Below are 19,222 nucleotides of genomic sequence, written 5' to 3' on the forward strand. Positions count from 1 at the left end.
TGCAGCTCCCCGGCTTCCTCCTCCCTCCACGCTGCTGCTGGGGTTGGCGCGTGCGCACCGAAAGTGACGCGCTCCGGAACTTCCGGTTTTTCGAACTGGAGCTTTGGCGCGTACCGGCCGGCGTCCTGAGCCTAGGATCATCAGCGGCAGCCAGGGCGGGCGTCTCGGACCCCCCCCCCCAGGGACACTATCGAGGGGGAGGAGCACCAAAATCGCTGGAGTCTCGGTAAGACTACTTATTCCTGACTGGGGAGGCCTCCTAGTAAGACGTCTGTCTGTGACTGTACCTCTGACATTATGGACGGCGACAAACCCTTACACTCTGCTCCTGCAGATCCCAGCGCACACCCCTCTACCGTAAGTAGTGGGATAATGTCCCTTGCTGTCCATTCTTTAAATTTAAGCAACTCAGTCCACCTCTCTCTCTCGTTCCAGGGAGACAGGGTCCCTGGCACCAAGAAGGACAAGATGCCCAGTCGCAAGTGTGGTGCTTGTGCGGCCAACCTCCCCTCAGCGTACAAAAAGAAGCTCTGCCAACCATGCACAGACGAAGTGCTGCGTAGCGAACAGCCTTCTTTAATGGATAGCATCAGAACCCTCATTAGACAGGAGGTTCAGTCCTCTATGGCAGCCTTCTCCCAAGCCCCGGCGCCGCAGCCTCCCCCTCCTAAAAAAAGGAAGATGGGCCAGGTAGCCTCAGACTCTGACTCAGGCGAGATACATACCTCAGGTTCAGAGTATAGCTGGGAAAATGAGGGTTCTACTTCTACTTCTGCTCCCAAATCTGATAGTAGAAAATACCTCTTCTCCTCTGAGGATTTGGAAGTTAATTTCCATGGTGAGAGGCACCATGGGGGTAGAGGAGGAGATAGAGGGCCATTCCGTGCAGGACGATATGTTCGGGGGTCTGAAACCTAAGTCAGTAAAGGGATTCCCCATACATGAAAACATCGAGAACCTTATCCTCCAGGAGTGGGGCCTGCCGGAAAAGGGGTTAAACGTCCCATCTGAGTTTAAAAATCGCTTTCCCCTTGAGGGAGATTGTTCTTTATTTGATATGCCCAAAGTGGATGTTCAGGTGTCAAGGGTAACTAAGAAAACGGCCCTACCCTTCGAAGATTCCTCCCAGCTGAAAGATCCTATGGATCGTAAAACTGAGAGTTTACTGAGGAAATCTTGGGACACCTCAACTAATTTATTGAAATCCAACGTGGCCTCAACATGTGTGGCCAGATCGTTGTTTCTTTGGCTTCGTACCTTAGAGAACCACCTCGTACAGGGTACATCCAGGGAGGACATCCTTAATTCTCTCCCCTTGCTCCAAAAAGCAACCGGATTCCTCGCGGATGCCTCCGCGGAATCAGTTCGGGTAGCCGCTAGATCCGCTGTCCTTACAAATTCAGCTAGGAGGGCCCTGTGGCTTAAGTCTTGGGGAGGAGACATTACCTCAAAGTCCAAACTTTGTGGTATTCCTTTCCAAGGTCATCATGTCTTTGGACCAGCCTTGGGCGACATCCTGGACAAGGCTTCAGACAAAAAGAAGGTCCTTCCAGAACAAAGGAACCCGAGGAAGCGGTTTTTTCGTCCCCCTCGTGAACAACCACCCCAACAGCACTATAGGGGAAAAGGCAAAACGGGACGATGGAGCTACCCCAAAGGTGGGAAAGCCAGAAACATCATGGTCCCCCAGCCCCAGCAGTCCTCTGAGAAGCAATGACTGCTCCCAGGTCGGGGGTCGACTCTCGGATTTTCTCTCCAGGTGGCAGGAGATCACCAGGGATCAGTGGGTCCTGCGTACCATACAGGATGGCCTAAGATTGGAATTCGAGAGTCCTAATCCTCACCATATAACGATCACTTCTCCACAATCTCCAAAACTTCAGGAAGCTCTGAGGTCGGATATTCTAAGCCTGCTCCGGGAAAAAGTGATTTCCCATGTACCACATCGGGAAAGAGGAGAAGGCCATTACTCTCATCTCTTTCTGGTGAAGAAACCCTCAGGGAAACACCGTATCATCGTAAACCTGAAACCTCTAAATCAGGTGATAAGATATCGAAGATTCAAGATGGAATCTATCAGATCAGCAATCCCGCTGATTGGACAGAACTGGGTAATGGCCACATTGGACCTGAGGGACGCATATTACCATGTGCCAATACATCCAGACCACAGGAGGTTCCTCAGGTTCGCTATTTCCCAAAACAAACGGATCAGTCATTACCAGTTCAATGTCCTTCCTTTCGGAGTATCATCAGCTCCACGTGTCTTCACCAAGATCATGTTAGAAGTGATAATCTTTATCCGACAACAGGGAGTCTGCGTCATTCCATACTTGGACGACTTCCTCCTCATTGCCCCATCAGCATTTCGCCTCAATCAGGACGTGACGAAGGTTCTCAATATTTTAACATCTCTCGGGTGGATTCCGAATCTGGCAAAATCAGATCTCCGGCCATCTCCACAGAAGAAATTTCTAGGAGTTCTTCTGGACTCAGAGAAGAGAATGTCCTTCCTACCCAGGGACCGTCGGATCGATCTTGTCCACAAGATCTCCAGATTCAGAGACCAGAAATTCCCAACTCTAAGGGACGCTATGTCAATCCTGGGTTCTCTAACATCATGCATCCAGGCAGTCCCCTGGGCCCAGGCCCATACAAGAATTCTTCAATCTCACATCCTGTCATATTCAAGAGGACACCAGATGGCTTTATCCAGGAAGATCCCTCTTCCCACTCATGTAAGATCCTCCCTCTCATGGTGGCTGAACCCCCGAAACCTACAGCGGGGAGTCAGCTGGGATCAGACTCCTCTCCGAGTACTTACAACAGATGCAAGTCAGAGAGGTTGGGGTGCTGTGATCGAGAAATCCCACTTTCAGGGTTTGTGGTCCCCAGATGTGAGACGCAGTTCCTCAAATCTGAGAGAGTTAAAAGCAGTGGAGGAAGCGCTGAAAGCCTCATCGGCCCTCGTCCAGGGTCACCATGTACGGGTGATGTCCGACAATATGACCACTGTCGCCTATCTCCGACACCAAGGGGGCACGAGATACTCAAGCCTAAAGTTAACTGCTGGAAGGATTTTTTCCTGGGCAGAGAAGCACCTCCTGTCCATCTCTGCAGTGCATATAAAGGGGCTGGACAATTCCCAGGCGGATTACCTCAGCAGGAGGGATTTTCATCCAGGGGAATGGTCCTTAAACCAGGAGGTATTCCTATCCTTGGTCCAGAGGTGGGGAACCCCCGAGGTGGACCTGTTCGCCAGCAGACAGAATACAAAGTCAGACACCTTTTTCTCCCTAAGCACCTCAAACGAGACTCGGGCTGGACGCATTCTCCCATCCTTGGGAATTTGCCCTAGCATATGCCTTTCCGCCAATCCCATTGCTATCCAGAACATTGCAGAAAATCTGGATAGATCAAGTCACAACGATTCTGATAGCCCCATTGTGGCCAGGAAGAAGCTGGTTCAACGCGTTAACAGACATGTGCCTAGAAGGTCCAATCCTGCTTCCCCAGAGACGCGACCTGCTTCAACAGGGTCCTCTATTTCATCCAGACCTGCACAAGCTGAAGTTAGCAGCCTGGTTTCTGAAGCAGAGATCCTGAAAGCTAGAGGGCTCTCTCAAGACGTGATTGAAACCCTACAAAAAAGTAGGAAGCCGATAACTAATGCCATTTATGGGAAAATATGGAAGAAATTTTCTTCATGGTGTTTCCCGAACAAACCAGATCCATTCAGCCCAGAGATTGCTCAAATCCTTTAATTCCTCCAGAAGGGCTTGGAGATGGAACTCTCACCAAGTACCCTAAAGGTCCAAGTGTCGGCCCTCGGGTCTTTCTTTGACCAAGATCTGGCAAACCACCGATGGATCAAACGGTTTATAGCTTCAGCAACGAGAATCCGTCCAAGACGTCTCATCCACACCCCTCCGTGGGACTTGAATCTTGTCCTAAAGAGTCTGACCGGTGACCCTTTTGAACCCCTTTCAGCCTCCAACTTAAAAATCTTGACCCTAAAAACAGTCTTTCTGGTGGCTATCACTACCACCAGACGTATAGGGGAAATACAGGCTTTATCAATCCGGGAGTCATTCCTGACTGTAACTATGGACAGCATAATCCTAAAATTAGATCCTTCCTTTATGCCTAAAGTGGTCTCTGAATTCCATAGAAATCAAGAGATCATCTTACCGTCTTTCTGTCCGAATCCCTCTAATCCAAAAGAGGAAGTCTTTCATACCCTGGACGTCCGTAGAGTGGTCCTATTCTACCTTCAACAGACAGAAAGTTGGAGGGTGGATCAGAATCTATTCGTCCAGTGGTCAGGACGAAATAAAGGCAAGAAGGCAGCCAAAAGTACAATAGCAAATTGGATTAAACAGGCCATTAGCCTTGCCTACTCATCCCAGAATCTGACTCCTCCAGCTTCTCTAAAAGCACACTCCACCCGTGCAGTCTCAACTTCCTGGGCAGAGAGGGGTAATGCATCTTCAGAGCAGATATGCAGAGCCACCACCTGGTCGTCAGTCCATACATTCACCAGACACTACAGGCTCAACTTCAATTGGGACCTATCGTTTGGCAGACGAGTTCTCCAGGCTGTTGTCCCTCCCTAAAGAAATTAGAGGTTGGTATTACTCCGATACTGCTGTCGTGGAAGGTGACTGGAGAAAATAGAATTAGAACTTACCGGTAATTCTCTTTCTAGGAACCTTCCACGACAGCACTAATTTCCCTCCCTATCTGATTTATGTATTAGATTTTCCTGCACTTAAGTGGTAACTAAACATGCTACTGTGTCCAGAAAAAACACTGGTGGTTGCAGGAAGGGGAGGGGTATTTAACCTCTTGTTCCTGTCCCCTATTAGGGCGGGGAGACATCCTCCGATACTGCTGTCGTGGAAGGTTCCTAGAAAGAGAATTACCGGTAAGTTCTAATTCTATTTTTCTTGCCCAGATGTACAATCATGCATTTCTCCAATACCATTCTATTAGTCACTGCCCATTGCTCAAGCTTATCTAGCTCCTTCTGAATCCTTTTTCTGTATTCTCTAGTGTTAGCTCTCCCTCCTAGCTTTGCATCGTATGCAAATTTAGATAGATGCTACAGCGCAGGCGCTGCTGCTGCCACCGTGATGAAGCAAATATTTTTTTTCATTCTAGCATAATGCCAGCACCATTTTGAGGAAGATATTTTTTTTCTCCCCACAATACTATATGACTAAATCATAAATAAATATATGCATATTAGCCATCGTATCCATCATCCTCAGTATACACACTGTGCTTTGGAGCCCTTGTTTCTTTTTTTTTAGGCAGCATTAATATTAAATACTATATTAAAAGTTATATTTTATTAAGCAGGCCCAATCAAGTTCCAAAGAAATTCAAGCTGTCCTGGAGGCTCAGGGAGCATCAGTGTCAGTACGATCTCTCCGATGACATGTGGATAAAATGAAACATTATGGCAGGAGACCCAGGAGGACCCCACTGCTGACACAGAGACATAAAAAAAAGCTAGACTGCAGTTTGCTAAAATCCTTCTGGGAAAGCGTCTTATGGACAGATGAGTCCAAGATAGAGCTTTTTGGTAAAGCACATCATTCTACTGTTTACCGAAAATTGAATGAGGCCCAGAAAGAAAAGAACACAGTACCTACAGTCAAATATGGTGGAGGTTCAAAGATGTTTTAAGGTTGTTTATAGGAACTGGTTGATTGCAGTTATTTATTCCAAAGGATGTGCAGCTAAATATTAAGCCGAGGGTGCCAACAGTTTTGTTGGGCCCGTTTTGTGTGAAATGATAACCAACTTCTCTTGTTTTCCACTTTTTACGTGTTGTTCCAATACACACAAAGGAAATAAACCTGTGTAATTGCAATCATTTTGCGTAAGAAACGCTTCATTTGCTGGAGCAATTTAAAGGGTGCCAACGCTTTTGGCAATGACTGTATATATCTATATATATAATTTTATGGCTCTTGGAAGAAGGTGAGGGGAAAAAATAAAAACAGAAAATAAAAAATGGAATTAGAAGCAGAAGGGGTTAATGGACTGTTACTGCATACGTGTGCCCGCTTATGTTACGGCTGGCTTTGCCTGCACGCTGTAGGACATTTTAGGACACTCTGTGCTCTGCAGCCCACATGACAGGACACAGGCTGCCATGAACGGCACCACACGACGCTGCACATTGTTTCCACCGATATTTATTGAAAATCCCGTTCTATACAGCATTTCTCTGCTCCTGGCAAAGCTGGATGAAAACCAACATGGCGGCGGTTTCAGCTTCCACAAGGTCATTTCCCAGCTGGACCGGACCTCTGATTGGCTGATTGATAACTAACATGGCCGCTCATACAGGCCATCTTTCTTACATCCCTGAATGGTGCAGATGTGCAACGTGAGACATGGTAAGACCCAGCAGTACTTTATATTAGTGACCGTCACCTGGGGAAGCAGTGTGGCATCAGATGAGGGCTGCCACCCAGCTTTCTCAGACCCAGAAGTAGTTTTTTTTTTCAGGGTGCTCGGAGGGGGAGAGAAGTGACCCTATATGTCAGGGATCAGAACGACAGCACAATGTGTCGTGTGACCGCTCCAGGCCTCTTCACAATGGTGGAATGCTCTCGGAGCGGAGGGGCTGTGTGACATTTTTTAGCATTTTGTGGGCCGTTCAGTGGATTTTATTGCTCATTGGTTTAAAGGAGTCTCTAATATGAAAGAACCGGACCTGGGAACACATCCCCTTTAAATGTCATATCTGTATCGTGAGCCGCTGGGTAATGTTCCGGTGACTGCTCCTGGAGATTATATGGCCGGCGTCTCTCTCCCAGTGCGGGATCATTACTGCTCCATCCTGCGGTGTTGTCTCGTCTCCTCTTCCTCCTCCCCTGCGGACGCTCTCGTTTCCTCTGTCTTGTGTGACGCAGCCTCTTCCTGCGAGGGAAGGCTCACTTCCTGCGGGCCGGAGGTCAGTCTGAAGAGAACCGGCAGCTGAGCAAGGATGGGGTTTGTTTCTTGAAGACACTGGATCCATTTCCCCAGCGCTCTTTCGTCTCCAGATCCTGCCATGCACATGGCGTAGACCGAACCCTCCTCCACTGCGAACAAAAGCCAAGATGTCACCTGGATGTTTAACCCCTTAATTTTTGCCGCCATCCCCCAAACCCATGCAGTTGAAGGCCATCTACTAAAAAAAGCAGGTAATATCATCGCCCTTCACACACCGAACCCCTCAGGCTTTTTCTGACCTCCATCATTCTCACCTTCATCCACATCAAAGCTCAAGTCGTCCCCGAGATCCCTCTCCAGGTCCAGGTCCAGTTGCAGGGGGTAATAGAGACATCTCTCGGGGTCTACTTCCTCCTGCCCAACGAGCAGATGACAGTCATCAATTATCAATGACCAGACGTAGACACCACAGCCGGCACCGTGTACCCACCTGCTTTATGGCGCCTGGCTCCGCGCGAAGGACATAGTATTGGACACAGGTCTTTTTCAGCCACAGTGGGAACGGACCTTCAACTATTACAGGGAAACTGTGATCATGGCGAGCCAGGAGAGACATCTGATCCGGAGACTGGATACCTGGGGGGAAACCAGACTGTGTGACCAGACACCACACTCTCTCTGACACTGGATCTCAAAACTGATCATCTCATGTTTCCGCCCTCAGCTAACCTTCCTAATCATGACATACCAAAGCTCCCCGGCAGCCGCCCGCTATCTCTGTGCTGCTCTTCATCCTTCATTATATACAATCACCTCAAAAACATCTCCAGAATCTGCCATTTTCTTACCATCTTGGTTACTATAACTTACATTTTTCTCTAGCCGCTTCACCGATGTCTCCACCTTGTACCAGTCATTGTACTGGTTACCCGTCCGCTACACAGGATACAACATAAACTTGTCCCTCTCACCCACAAAGCTCTCCACAGTCCTGCACCACCCTACATCTCCTCCCTTATTTCTGTTTACCACCCTGCCTGTCCTCACCACAGTCCTGCACCGCCCTAATCTCCTCCCCTCTGTCTACCACTGTCTGTCCTCACTACAGGGATGCACCGCCCTACATCTCCTCCCCTTTATCACTCTGCCTGTCCTCACTACAGGGATGCACCGCCCTACATCTCCTCCCCTCTATCACTCTGCCTGTCCTCACTACAGGGATGCACCGCCCTACATCTCCTCCCCTCTATCACTCTGCCTGTCCTCACTACAGGGATGCACCGCCCTACATCTCATCTCTGTCTATCACTCTACCTGTGCTCACCACAGTGCTGCACCGCCCTACATCTCCTCCCCTCTGTCTACCACTCTGCCTGTCCTCACTACAGGGATGCACCACCCTACATCTCCTCCCCTCTGTCTACCACCCTGCCTCTCCTCACCACAGTGCTGCACCGCCCTACATCTCCTCCCCTCTGTCTATCACTCTGCCTGTCCTCACTACAGGGATGCACTGCCCTACATCTCCTCCCCTCTGTCTACCACCCTGCCTCTCCTCACCACAGTGCTGCACCGCCCTACATCTCCTCCCCTCTGTCTATCACTCTGCCTGTCCTCACTACAGGGATGCACCGCCCTACATCTCCTCCCCTCTGTCTACCACCCTGCCTCTCCTCACCACAGTGCTGCACCGCCCTACATCTCCTCCCCTCTGTCTATCACTCTGCCTGTCCTCACCACAGTGCTGCACCGCCCTACATCTCCTCCCCTCTACCACTCTGCCTGTCCTCACCACAGTGCTGCACGGCCCAACATATCCTCCCCTCTGTCTATCACACTTCCTGTCCTCACCACAGTGCTGCACCACCCTACATCTCATCTCTGTCTACCACCCTGCCTGTCCTCACCACAGTGCTGCACCGCCCTACATCTCATCTATCACTCTGCCTGTCCTCACCACAGTCCTGCACCGCTCTAGATCTCCTCATCTGTCTACCACCCTGCCTGTCCTCACCAGTGTAGCACCGCCCTACATCTCCTCCCCTCTGTCTATCACTCTGCCTGTCCTCACCAGTGCTGCACCGCCCTACATCTCATCTGTCTACCATTCTGCCTGTCCTCACCACAGTGCTGCACCGCCCTACATCTCCTCCCCTGTCTACCACCCTGCCTGTCCTCACTACAGTGCTGCACCGCCCTACATCTCCTCCCCTCTATCTATCACTCTGCCTGTCCTCACCACAGTGCTGCACCGCCCTACATCTCCTCCCCTCTGTCTACCACCCTGCCTGTCCTCACTACAGTGCTGCACCGCCCTACATCTCCTCCCCTCTATCTATCACTCTGCCTGTCCTCACCACAGTGCTGTCCCGCCCTACATCTCCTCCCCTCTGTCTACCACTCTGCTTGTCCTCATTACAGGGATGCACCGCCCTACATCTTCCCTCTGTCTATCACACTGCCTGTCCTCACCACAGTGCTGCACCGCCCTACATCTCATCTCTGTCTACCATTCTGCCTGTCCTCACCACAGTGCTGCACCGCCCTACATCTCACCTATCACTCTGCCTGTCCTCACCACAGTCCTGCACCGCCCTAGATCTCCTCATCTGTCTACCACCCTGCCTGCCCTAACCACAGTGTAGCACCGCCCTACATCTCATCCCTTCTGTCTATCACTCTGCCTGTCCTCACCACAGTGCTGCACCGCCCTACATCTCCTCCCGTCTACCACTCTGCCTGTCCTCACCACAGTGCTGCACCGCCCTACATCTCCTCCCCTCTGACTATCATTTTGCCTGTCCTCACCACAGTGCTGCACCGCCCTACATCTCCTCATCTGTCTACTATTCTGCCTGTCCTCACCACAGTGCTGCACTGCCCTACATCTCATCTCTGTCTACCATTCTGCCTGTCCTCACCACAGTACTGCACCGCCCTACATCTCCTCCCCTCTGTCTATCACTCTACCTGTCCTCACCACAGTGCTGCACCGCCCTACATCTAATCATGTCTACCATTCTGCCTGTCCTCACCACAGTACTGCCCCGCCCAACATCTCCTTCCCTCTGTCTATCACTCTGCCTGCCTGTCCTCACCATAGTGCTGCACCGCCCTACATCTCAGCTCCGTCTATCACTCTGCCTGTTCTAACCACAGTGCTGCACCGCCCAACATCTCCTCATTTCTACCATTCTGCGTGTCCTCACCACAGTGCTGCACCGCCCAACATCCCCTCATCTCTGTCTACCATTCTGCGTGTCCTCACCACAGTGCTGCACCGCCCTACATCTCATCTGTTTACCACAGTGCTGCACCGCCCTACATCTCACTCACCCTACCAGTCCTCTCCACAGTGCTGCACCGCCCTACATCTCATCTCTGTTTACCACAGTGCTGCACTGCCCTACATCTCACTCACCCTACCCGTCCTCTCCACAGTGCTGCACCGCCCTATATCTCCTCATCTCTGTCTACCATTCTGCCTGTCCTCACCACAGTGCTGCACCGCCCTACATCTCATCTGTTTACCACAGTGCTGCACCGCCCTACATCTCACTCACCCTACCAGTCCTCTCCACAGTGCTGCACCGCCCTACATCTCATCTCTGTTTACCACAGTGCTGCACTGCCCTACATCTCACTCACCCTACCCGTCCTCTCCACAGTGCTGCACCGCCCTATATCTCCTCATCTCTGTCTACCATTCTGCCTGTCCTCACCACAGTGCTGCACCGCCCTACATCTCCTCCCCTCTGTCTACCACTCTGCCTGTCCTCACCACTGTGCTGCACTGACCCTACAACTCACTCACCCTACCCATCCTCTCCACATTGCTGTACCGCCCTACATCTCCTCATCTGTCTACCATTCTGCCTGTCCTCACAGTGCTGCACCGCGCTACATCTCCTCATCTGTCTACCATTCTGCCTGTCCTCACCACAGTGCTGCACCGGGCTACATCTCCTCATCTGTCTACCATTCTGCCTGTCCTCACCACAGTGCTGCACCGCGCTACATCTCCTCATCTGTCTACCATTCTGCCTGTCCTCACCACAGTGCTGCACCGCGCTACATCTCCTCATCTCTGTCTATCACTCTGCCCGTCCTCACCACAGTGCTGCACCGCCCTACATCTCCTCATCTCTGTCACCACTCTGGCTGTCCTCACCACACTGCTGCACTGCCCTACATCTCACTCACCCTACTCATCCTCTCCACTGTGCTACACCGCCCTACATCTCCTCCCTCAATTCTGTCTACCATCTTGCCTATCCTCTCCAAAGTGCTGCCCCACCCTTCATCTCCTCAATATCCCTGCCTACCACTTTTCCCATCCTCAGGACAGTGCTGCACCACCCTACATCTTCCTCATCTCTGTATACCACCCTACCCATTCTCTACACAGTGCTGCACCGCCCTACATCACTTTCATCTACCACCCTTCCTCTCATCAAGTAGCTGGAGTTACCCTTTGTAATAGCGCTCTGTCATGTACATACCCACGAGATGCTCATGCTCCTGGACTGTGCCATCCTCACACACTTCTGATGACGGCAGCTGTATAAAAATCGTACAAGTCATCATTTATATACGTGGCTATGGCTTATGTGAGATCTGAAGTCGTCACATTGCAGGGTATCACGCAGATTCTGAGAACAGGTGGCCCACGTTTGCCATTCCTAGCGGATAAATGGCTGCCCAATGGCGCTCTACAGATGACTGAGCGTCCTGTCCTCCCAGTGGTCACTCCACCACCAGTAAAGGCCCCGTCTCACATAGCGAGATCGCTAGCGAGATCGCTGCTGAGTCACAAGTTTTGTGACGCAACAGCGACCTCCATAGCGATCTCGCTATGTGTGACACGTACCAGCGATCAGGCCCCTGCTGCGAGATCGCTGGTCGTGTCGGAATGGCCTGGACCTTTTTTTGGTCGTTGAGGCCCCGCTGACATCGCTGAATCGGTGTGTGTGACACCGATCCAGCGATGTCTTCACTGGTAACCAGGGTAAACATCGGGTTACTAAGCGCAGGGCCGCGCTTAGTAACCCGATGTTTACCCTGGTTACCAGCGTAAATGTAAAAAAAAACAAACAATACATACTCGCCTTCTGATGTCCGTCAGGTCCCTTGCCGTCTGCTTCCTGCTCTCACTGACTGCCGGCCGTACATTGAGAAGTGAGAGCACAGCAGTGACGTCACCGCTGCGCTCTGCTCTCACTGTACGGCGGCACTCAGTCAGAGCAGGAAGCAGACGGCAAGGGACCTGGACACCGAAAGGCGAGTATGTACTGTTTGTTTTTTTTGGTAACCAGGGTAAACATCGGGTTACTAAGCGCGGCCCTGCGCTTAGTAACCCGATGTTTACCCTGGTTACCCGGGTGCTGCAGGGGTACTTCGGCATCGTTGAAGACAGTTTCAACGATGCCGAAGTCGTTCCCCTGATCGTTGGTCGCTGGGGAGAGCTGTCTGTGTGACAGCTCCCCAGCGACCACACAGCGACTTACCAACGATCACGGCCAGGTCGTATCGCTGGTCGTGATCGTTGGTAAATCGCTTAGTGAGACGGGGCCTTAAGACTATGTTACAGAGGATATGCCAGAAAAGTAATGTCAGAACCCCCCAGGCTATCAGATACTGTGCGACAATCACTAGTGGCCACCATTATAAATCTTGGCATGTGGGTTATACATTTATGTACAAAATTCATGCAGATGTTGCCCTATACCGAAAATGGAGGAAATTTTATTTTAAAGAGGGAGAGAAATCAAATATTTTGGAAGGGAAGGAAACTCACCGGAAATACTTAAAGATTGTTAAATGAACATTAAAAATGTGGAAACGGCTCTTAAATATCTTTCTTCTAGGCCGAGATATAATCATTTGATGTTACAGGCTCTAAGCCTGAGGCTGCACTACTGAGATTGTGAGGCCCATGAAACCTTCTGATTTCTGTCGGTTGCACTGTTGTCATGGAGACCTTGTTTGATTCTGGATCACCATCAGTATTTACATCGTAACTGGCTGGTATGCTGTCAGTTCTGTGTGGACATTGCTCAAAAACTGGAATCTCTCAGTGGTGCAGTCTCAGGCTTCAGGCCTGTAACTTCATGAGCTCATATCTCAGAGGAGAAGTAAGATATTAACATGCGGTTTTCACATTCTTAATGTATAATAAAAGGGCCTTCTCCGGCTGGGCTACCATTATCAATGAAACGATGAATGTCCTGATAGTCACCTGGTAAACTGTCACTTGGGCGTCTCTGTCTGCGGCTATTCGCATCAGGCAAACTTTTGAAAGAGCCACGGGATCGGCTTCTAGGTGAACGGGTGCAGGGTAAGGGTTGGCATGCTTAAAACGAGGAAACCAATAGAGCATCCGCTGGTACTTCTTCACAGGGTGACTGAATTTCCCAAATGTTTGTACAAGGAGGAAATAGGTGTGCTTGTTAGGGGTGATTCCTGTAAGGAGGAAAAACAGTTGCTGCCAGCCGATACCACAGGGGTAAACTCCCCTAACCCTGTCACCCCGAGGTGGGAGTTGTAGACCCCATGTCACATAGCTCCATCCTCTTGTCTGTGTCACCCTGTGGTGGGAGGAGCCGACTCCCTATCACATAGCTCCTCCCTCCTGTCTGTGTCACCCTGTGGTGGGAGGAGCAGACTCCATGTCACATAGCTCCTCCCTCCTGTGTGTCACCCTGTGGTGGGAGGAGCAGACTCCATGTCACATAGCTCCTCCCTCCTGTGTGTCACCCTGTGGTGGGAGGAGCAGACTCCATGTCACATAGCTCCTCCCTCCTGTGTGTCACCCTGTGGTGGGAGGAGCAGACTGTCATTCAGCTCCACCCTCCTGTCACCCTATGGGGAGAAGCCTCCATGTCACATAGCTCCACCCTCCTGACTGTCACCCTATGGGGGAGGACTCCATGTCACATAGCCCCTCCCTCCTGTCTGTGTCACCCTGTGGTGGGAGGAGCAGACTCCATGTCACATAGCTCCTCCCTCCTGACTGTGTCACCCTTTGGTGGGAGGAGCAGACTCCATGTCACATAGCTCCTCTCTCCTGACTGTGTCACCCTGTGGTGGGAGGAGCAGACTCCATGTCACATAGCTCCTCCCTCCTGACTGTGTCACCCTGTGGTGGGAGGAGCAGACTCCATGTCACATAGCTCCTCCCTCCTGTGTGTAACCCTGTGGTGGGAAAAGCAGACTGTCATTTAGCTCCACCCTCCTGTGACCCTATGGGGGAGGAGCAGCCTCCATGTCACATAGCTCCTCCCTCCTGTCTGTGTCACCCTGTGGTGGGAGGAGCAGTCTCCATATCACATAGCTCCTCCCACTTGACTGTCACCCTGTGGTGGGAGGAGCAGACTCCATGTCACATGGCTCCTTCCTCCTGTGTCACCCTGTGGAGGGAGGAGCAGACTCCATGCCACATAGCTCTGCCCTCCTGTCCATCACCCCATTGTGGGAGGAGCTGTACTGTACTCCATATTTACCATAGTACTCCATTTGATCCAGGACCCTGATCGCGCACTCCTGCTGTCGGGGGTAATGAAGAAACATGGTCTGGATGAAGTTCTGTGGGACGAACACCTCCTTGGGGAACACATCCAGCAGTTTGTTATAAACCTCGATGTCTTTCTCCACCCCAAACTGCGGCATCCACCTGAGCGCTGCCTCGATCATCTCGATGTGTCCTCTCCTCCTCACGTCTCGGCCACAGAACAAGTCGAGCACCTCGACAAATGAGCTCTTGTCCCTCTGCTCCTTTGCAAACGCATCTTCAAATGGAGCTACGGTTTTCGATGGGGGGCCAGTCACCGGAGGACCGGGTGAGGATGAGGTGTGGGCTGCCCGGAGCAACTGGGCCTGCGAAGCAAATGGAGACAGAGGGGAAGGGGGGGTCACAATGATCATATGTGCTCCGGATTACAGTCATTTTATCTTTAGGTATCCGAATAGTGGCAGAGTGCGGCTCGGATACAGCTGTGCACTCACCTTTGCCCCGTGGGGCACCGCCGCTGGCATCGGTCTGACCCCCGCACATAGCTTGTGTGCAGCAAACAACAACCGCAGGCTCCTCATCCTCGACCGTCTGCAGAGAAAGATCACATTAATGGATTCAGGGATCACTTTCATTTCTTGAAGGGGTTATTCCCCAGCCTCGCAGATGGATACTGTTGGATAGCGCTTGTAATTATGAGCAATTTTGCAATTTGCGGCTTATAAAAATCTGCAGCCGTTCATGACATATTAACACTTTTTTTTTATGGTTCGTTGCCTAGGAGACCGACCACCGCTGCAAAAACACGCACAGTGCTCTTTTCTATTGAGCTTGTAAGCGCTGGATCGCCGGAACGTGCTGTTACCTCGCAATCCCGGCCAGCTTCGGCCCGGCACTCACAAGCTAGACGGTAGCGGTGGTCGGTCTCCACGGCAACAAGCTGTAAACAAAACACGAGCGTTAATATCTAAAGAACGGCTGAAAATGATAAAAAGCTGCAAAAGTGCTCGGAATAACTATCACAACATCCATCTATGAAGCCATAAACACTTCTCAACAGTAACAAACCCTCAGCTGTGAGATGCAGAGTGGAGACAGGTGGAAGCAATGAAGAACGGACAACATGCAGAGACATAGAAAGGGTTGGGGGGAGATGATATGGCGCACGGTGGTGGGCGCTGGTCATCTGCTACCAGTGGTCAGAATGTGGCAGAACATCATCATCTCCAGCCATATGTCACGGCCACAGACACCGGCGCCATCACCCCCAGTGCACACACAGCCGTTTACCTGCTCAGGAACCGCAATGTCAATTTGCTTCCATGGGCGCCGCCATCTTGGAGGAGAAAACGTCATCGTTCTGCAGCTACTTCTCGTCACTAGAGGCCCAACTCTCCGCTCTCATTGTTTCCACTTCGCCGGCGCCATTTTGTCGGCTCCGCTGTAATGTATAGTATTTTGGACTACAACAAAATGGCGACCGATCCCCCTATTGATACAAATTTTATTCAAAATCGATAAATTGCCCAATAATTCACGTCTGCGGGTCTGACACAAATGAATGCAGTGTATTTTTTTACAGATTTATTTAGGATTAACTGTCTCTGGGAAAGCTGGGTGATAACCATTATGGCCATGGTTGTACCCAGCTTTTCCACTTTCCTGATTGATTATTCTGCCTCAGTATGCAGTGCTATAGCCAGGGCTTCTCTATAGCTCCATAACTGCTCACATTTACCAAGCAGAAGTTTGGGAAAGCGTCTGACAACAGGTGTGGGATCGCTAGGGTCGTTAAGTTGTCACCAAGCTTTTCTGCTATCCTGAATGGTAATATTGGCTCTGTATGCCGTAAGAAAACCGCCATCCTCATGCTGCTGTATTGGTGTAACTATAGGGGGGCTATAATTGAGCCCCCCGCGTCACACCAAGGACCCAATTCATTATTGTACTGGTGCCTCTTTTGGTCTATTTTTTGGCTGTTTTTCACCTTTTTTATGTTTGCCTGAATGGAAAAAATTGGAAGTTTCCAAATGTTTTTGGCTCATTCATCAATTCCAACTTTAAAAAAAAAAATTGCAATTTTTTTTCCACAACTGTTCTCCAGTCCCCCGGGAGTGAAGATTCTGCCTGATTCATTTCCATGTTTTTCTTTTTGCCTTGTGGTATTTGTTGCATTTTCTTCGCAGTTCTTGAGTTTTGAGCAAAAGTTAAAAATTGGCTTTTTTTTTGCAAATTTCTAGGAGAAAAGTTGCACTAAAAATGGTGCAAATTTTGGATCACAAAGTTCAGACGTCTGTATTAGCGCTATAGGATGGGGGAAGACTGGAGAACATTTGCGAGAAAAAAAATTATCAACTTTTTGGAAGAGTCGCAGTTTATGAACTGGATGTTATCATCGGAATAATCCAAACCTCACGCATCATGATGAATATGAAAAAAAAATGGAGAAACACCTGTTTAATATTAAATTAAAGAAGAATAAGGCGCAAAAATGGAAAAATATGCTGAAAACTAGACAAAAAAAGAAAAGAAAATGCTGCAATGAATTACGCTCTATATATGTCAGATTTTTTAACAAAATTTTGTGTCATTTTAGCAGAACATGTGCTAAAAAGTCTGAAAAAAAGGTTAAAAATAAATAGATTTTCTGCACGCCTGAGTTTTTTTTTTCTCTAATGTCTGGCAGAACATATGACCATTCGCACTAAAAAGGCATAAAAAGAGGTTAAAGACAAAAACAAAGGACATTTTTTATTTTCTGCAAAATTCATAAACCATAAGCGCCCTTTTGAAGAATTTGGGGCAAAAAAAAAAAACAATGAATACAAGACAAAAAAAATAGAAAAATTCTGCAGGCTCGTGTGTCAGACTTCACTGTCTGTGCATCAACTTTTTTTAATATTTCCTATGAAAAGAAAAAAATTGAAACCTCTGATGAAAAATGGATAGTCCTAGTGAGATTTTTTTTTTTTAATTACCCCATTCACTTAAGCAGGCAACTTAGGTCTGTATCAAAGTTTGACACATCTCCTTTTTTTTATGTGGGCCACAAGCCTGCAAAAAAGAAAAGAAACTTTGGGTCTGTGAGCTTTCCATTTCACCCTGAACCTGGGCCATATATTTGAGGAGAATCAGCCTCTTAAAGGGAATCTGTGACCAGGCTTTTGCTCTGTAATCTTAGAGCAGCATGATGTAGGGGCAGTGATCCTGATTCCAGCGATGTGTCACTTGCTGGGCTGCTTGTTTTCATTTTGACACCGTCACTCTTTTTTGTTTTTTTGCAATACTCAGAATGCTGAGCTATGTATAACCCCATCCACACCACTGATTGCACAGCTTTCTGTGTACACTATGCATAGGCAGAAAGCTACCAATCAGTGCTGGGGGGGGGGGAAGCGTTGTTAGACTAGTAGCCACAAGACACCTAGTCCTGCAGTGATCATCTCCTAATAAAACAATGATTTTCCATAATACAGCTCAATAAGTGACACATCGCAGGAATCAGGGTCTCTGTCCCTATATCAGATTACATTAAAAAAAAACTGCAGATTCCTTTTAACAATAAATAACTTCCAGATTGATGTGTCAAATCGCACTTAGTGATATGTCACGCTCCATTTTTATCCTCGCCCAATAATTCTGGGTAAAAAAAAAGGATGGTAACGCTATGTGCGTCCTGCCTCTTTTTCCGTGCCAGGCTTGGCTCTTCCCTCCTGTAATACATCTCCTCCCCTTGGATGGAGCTCGGAGAAGGCGGAATTTGGGTGGTTTTTTCCTGCTGGTATAATAAAGTATTATTGTGACAGGATCCGTCTTTGCTGCCAGACCTGTCTATCCAGTTCTTGTAGGGCCTGGGTTTTATGCTCCTACCCGTTGCTGAGCGCTTCACCTTCCCTGGCACGGCACAAGGCGATTATACATAGATCTAGATAAAAAATAGCAAAAAAATCAACCAGAGAGTAGAGTCCATCAACATTCGGGAAGGCGGCAGAGTAGTATCTTAGTATACTGGGGGGAGGTTACTGTTTTCACCCCTTCCCTCTGAAGACAATTTTTCATTTTTGCGTTTTCTCTCCCTTCTTCATAACTCAGTCATAACTTTTGTATTTTTACATTTTTTTTATTTTTTTGCTGGACGGTTGTACTCTTGAATGACACCATTCCTTTTACCATCTAGAGTTAGGGAAAATGGCAAAAAAAAAAAAAACCAAGCGCAGGGAAATGATGAAAACCGCAATTCCGACATTGTTTTTTTTTTTTTTTTACTAATTGTTTACTCTGAATAACCTGGTAACACAATTCTCCGGGTTAGTACGATGGCAGAGATACTAAACATGTTTTTTTTACTATTATTGGCTTAAAAAAATAATTTTGTAAAAATAATAGTTTTTGGTCGCCATTTTCCAAGACGCTTCATTTTTTTTTCACATTACTATCAGTGGAGCGATATGGGGGCTTGTTTTTTTGCCTGGTGATCTGGTGTTTTTCTTTATACAGTTTTTTGGTACATACTAAGCTTTGATCGCTCCTTTTTGCATTTTTTTTAGCATTATCGCGGTGACCGAAGAAACACGATTGTGGTGTTTAGATTTTTTCCTCTTTATCCATCAGCGTAATTAATCTTATATTGATATATCAGAATTTTGATGCCACGTGTGTATGTTTTTTATTTTTTACATATTTTTGCTGTTAGATGGGGAAAAACTGGGTGATTTGAAGTTTCTTTTTTTTTTTGTTTAAATACTTTTTTTATTCTGC

At 48.8% G+C, this 19,222-nt stretch overlaps 1 protein-coding gene across 4 annotated transcripts; it reads right to left on the bottom strand.

Annotated features, from left to right (window-relative positions):
* Positions 1 to 5,333: 5,333 nt before the first annotated feature.
* ECSIT (ECSIT signaling integrator) lies at positions 5,334 to 15,953 on the bottom strand. 4 transcript variants are annotated; one of them, XM_077261933.1, is made up of 9 exons: positions 15,755 to 15,839; positions 15,330 to 15,404; positions 14,959 to 15,055; positions 14,457 to 14,829; positions 13,193 to 13,416; positions 11,457 to 11,514; positions 7,445 to 7,590; positions 7,269 to 7,368; positions 5,335 to 7,103 (listed from the first exon to the last, which is right to left on the bottom strand). In XM_077261933.1, the coding sequence occupies exons 3-9, from the start codon at positions 15,043 to 15,045 to the stop codon at positions 6,847 to 6,849; spliced, it is 1,245 nt and encodes a 414-aa protein (XP_077118048.1). In that variant the 5' UTR covers positions 15,046 to 15,055; positions 15,330 to 15,404; positions 15,755 to 15,839; the 3' UTR covers positions 5,335 to 6,846. The 4 variants fall into 4 exon arrangements, with proteins under 4 accessions (XP_077118046.1, XP_077118048.1, XP_077118049.1 ...); XM_077261931.1 differs by lacking the exon at positions 15,330 to 15,404 and having other exon boundaries at positions 5,334 to 7,103; positions 15,755 to 15,953; XM_077261934.1 differs by lacking the exon at positions 15,330 to 15,404 and having other exon boundaries at positions 15,658 to 15,760.
* Positions 15,954 to 19,222: the final 3,269 nt, after the last annotated feature.

This window comes from Ranitomeya variabilis, chromosome 5 (assembly GCF_051348905.1).
Source record: "Ranitomeya variabilis isolate aRanVar5 chromosome 5, aRanVar5.hap1, whole genome shotgun sequence".
NCBI classification, from domain to species: Eukaryota; Metazoa; Chordata; class Amphibia; order Anura; family Dendrobatidae; genus Ranitomeya; species Ranitomeya variabilis.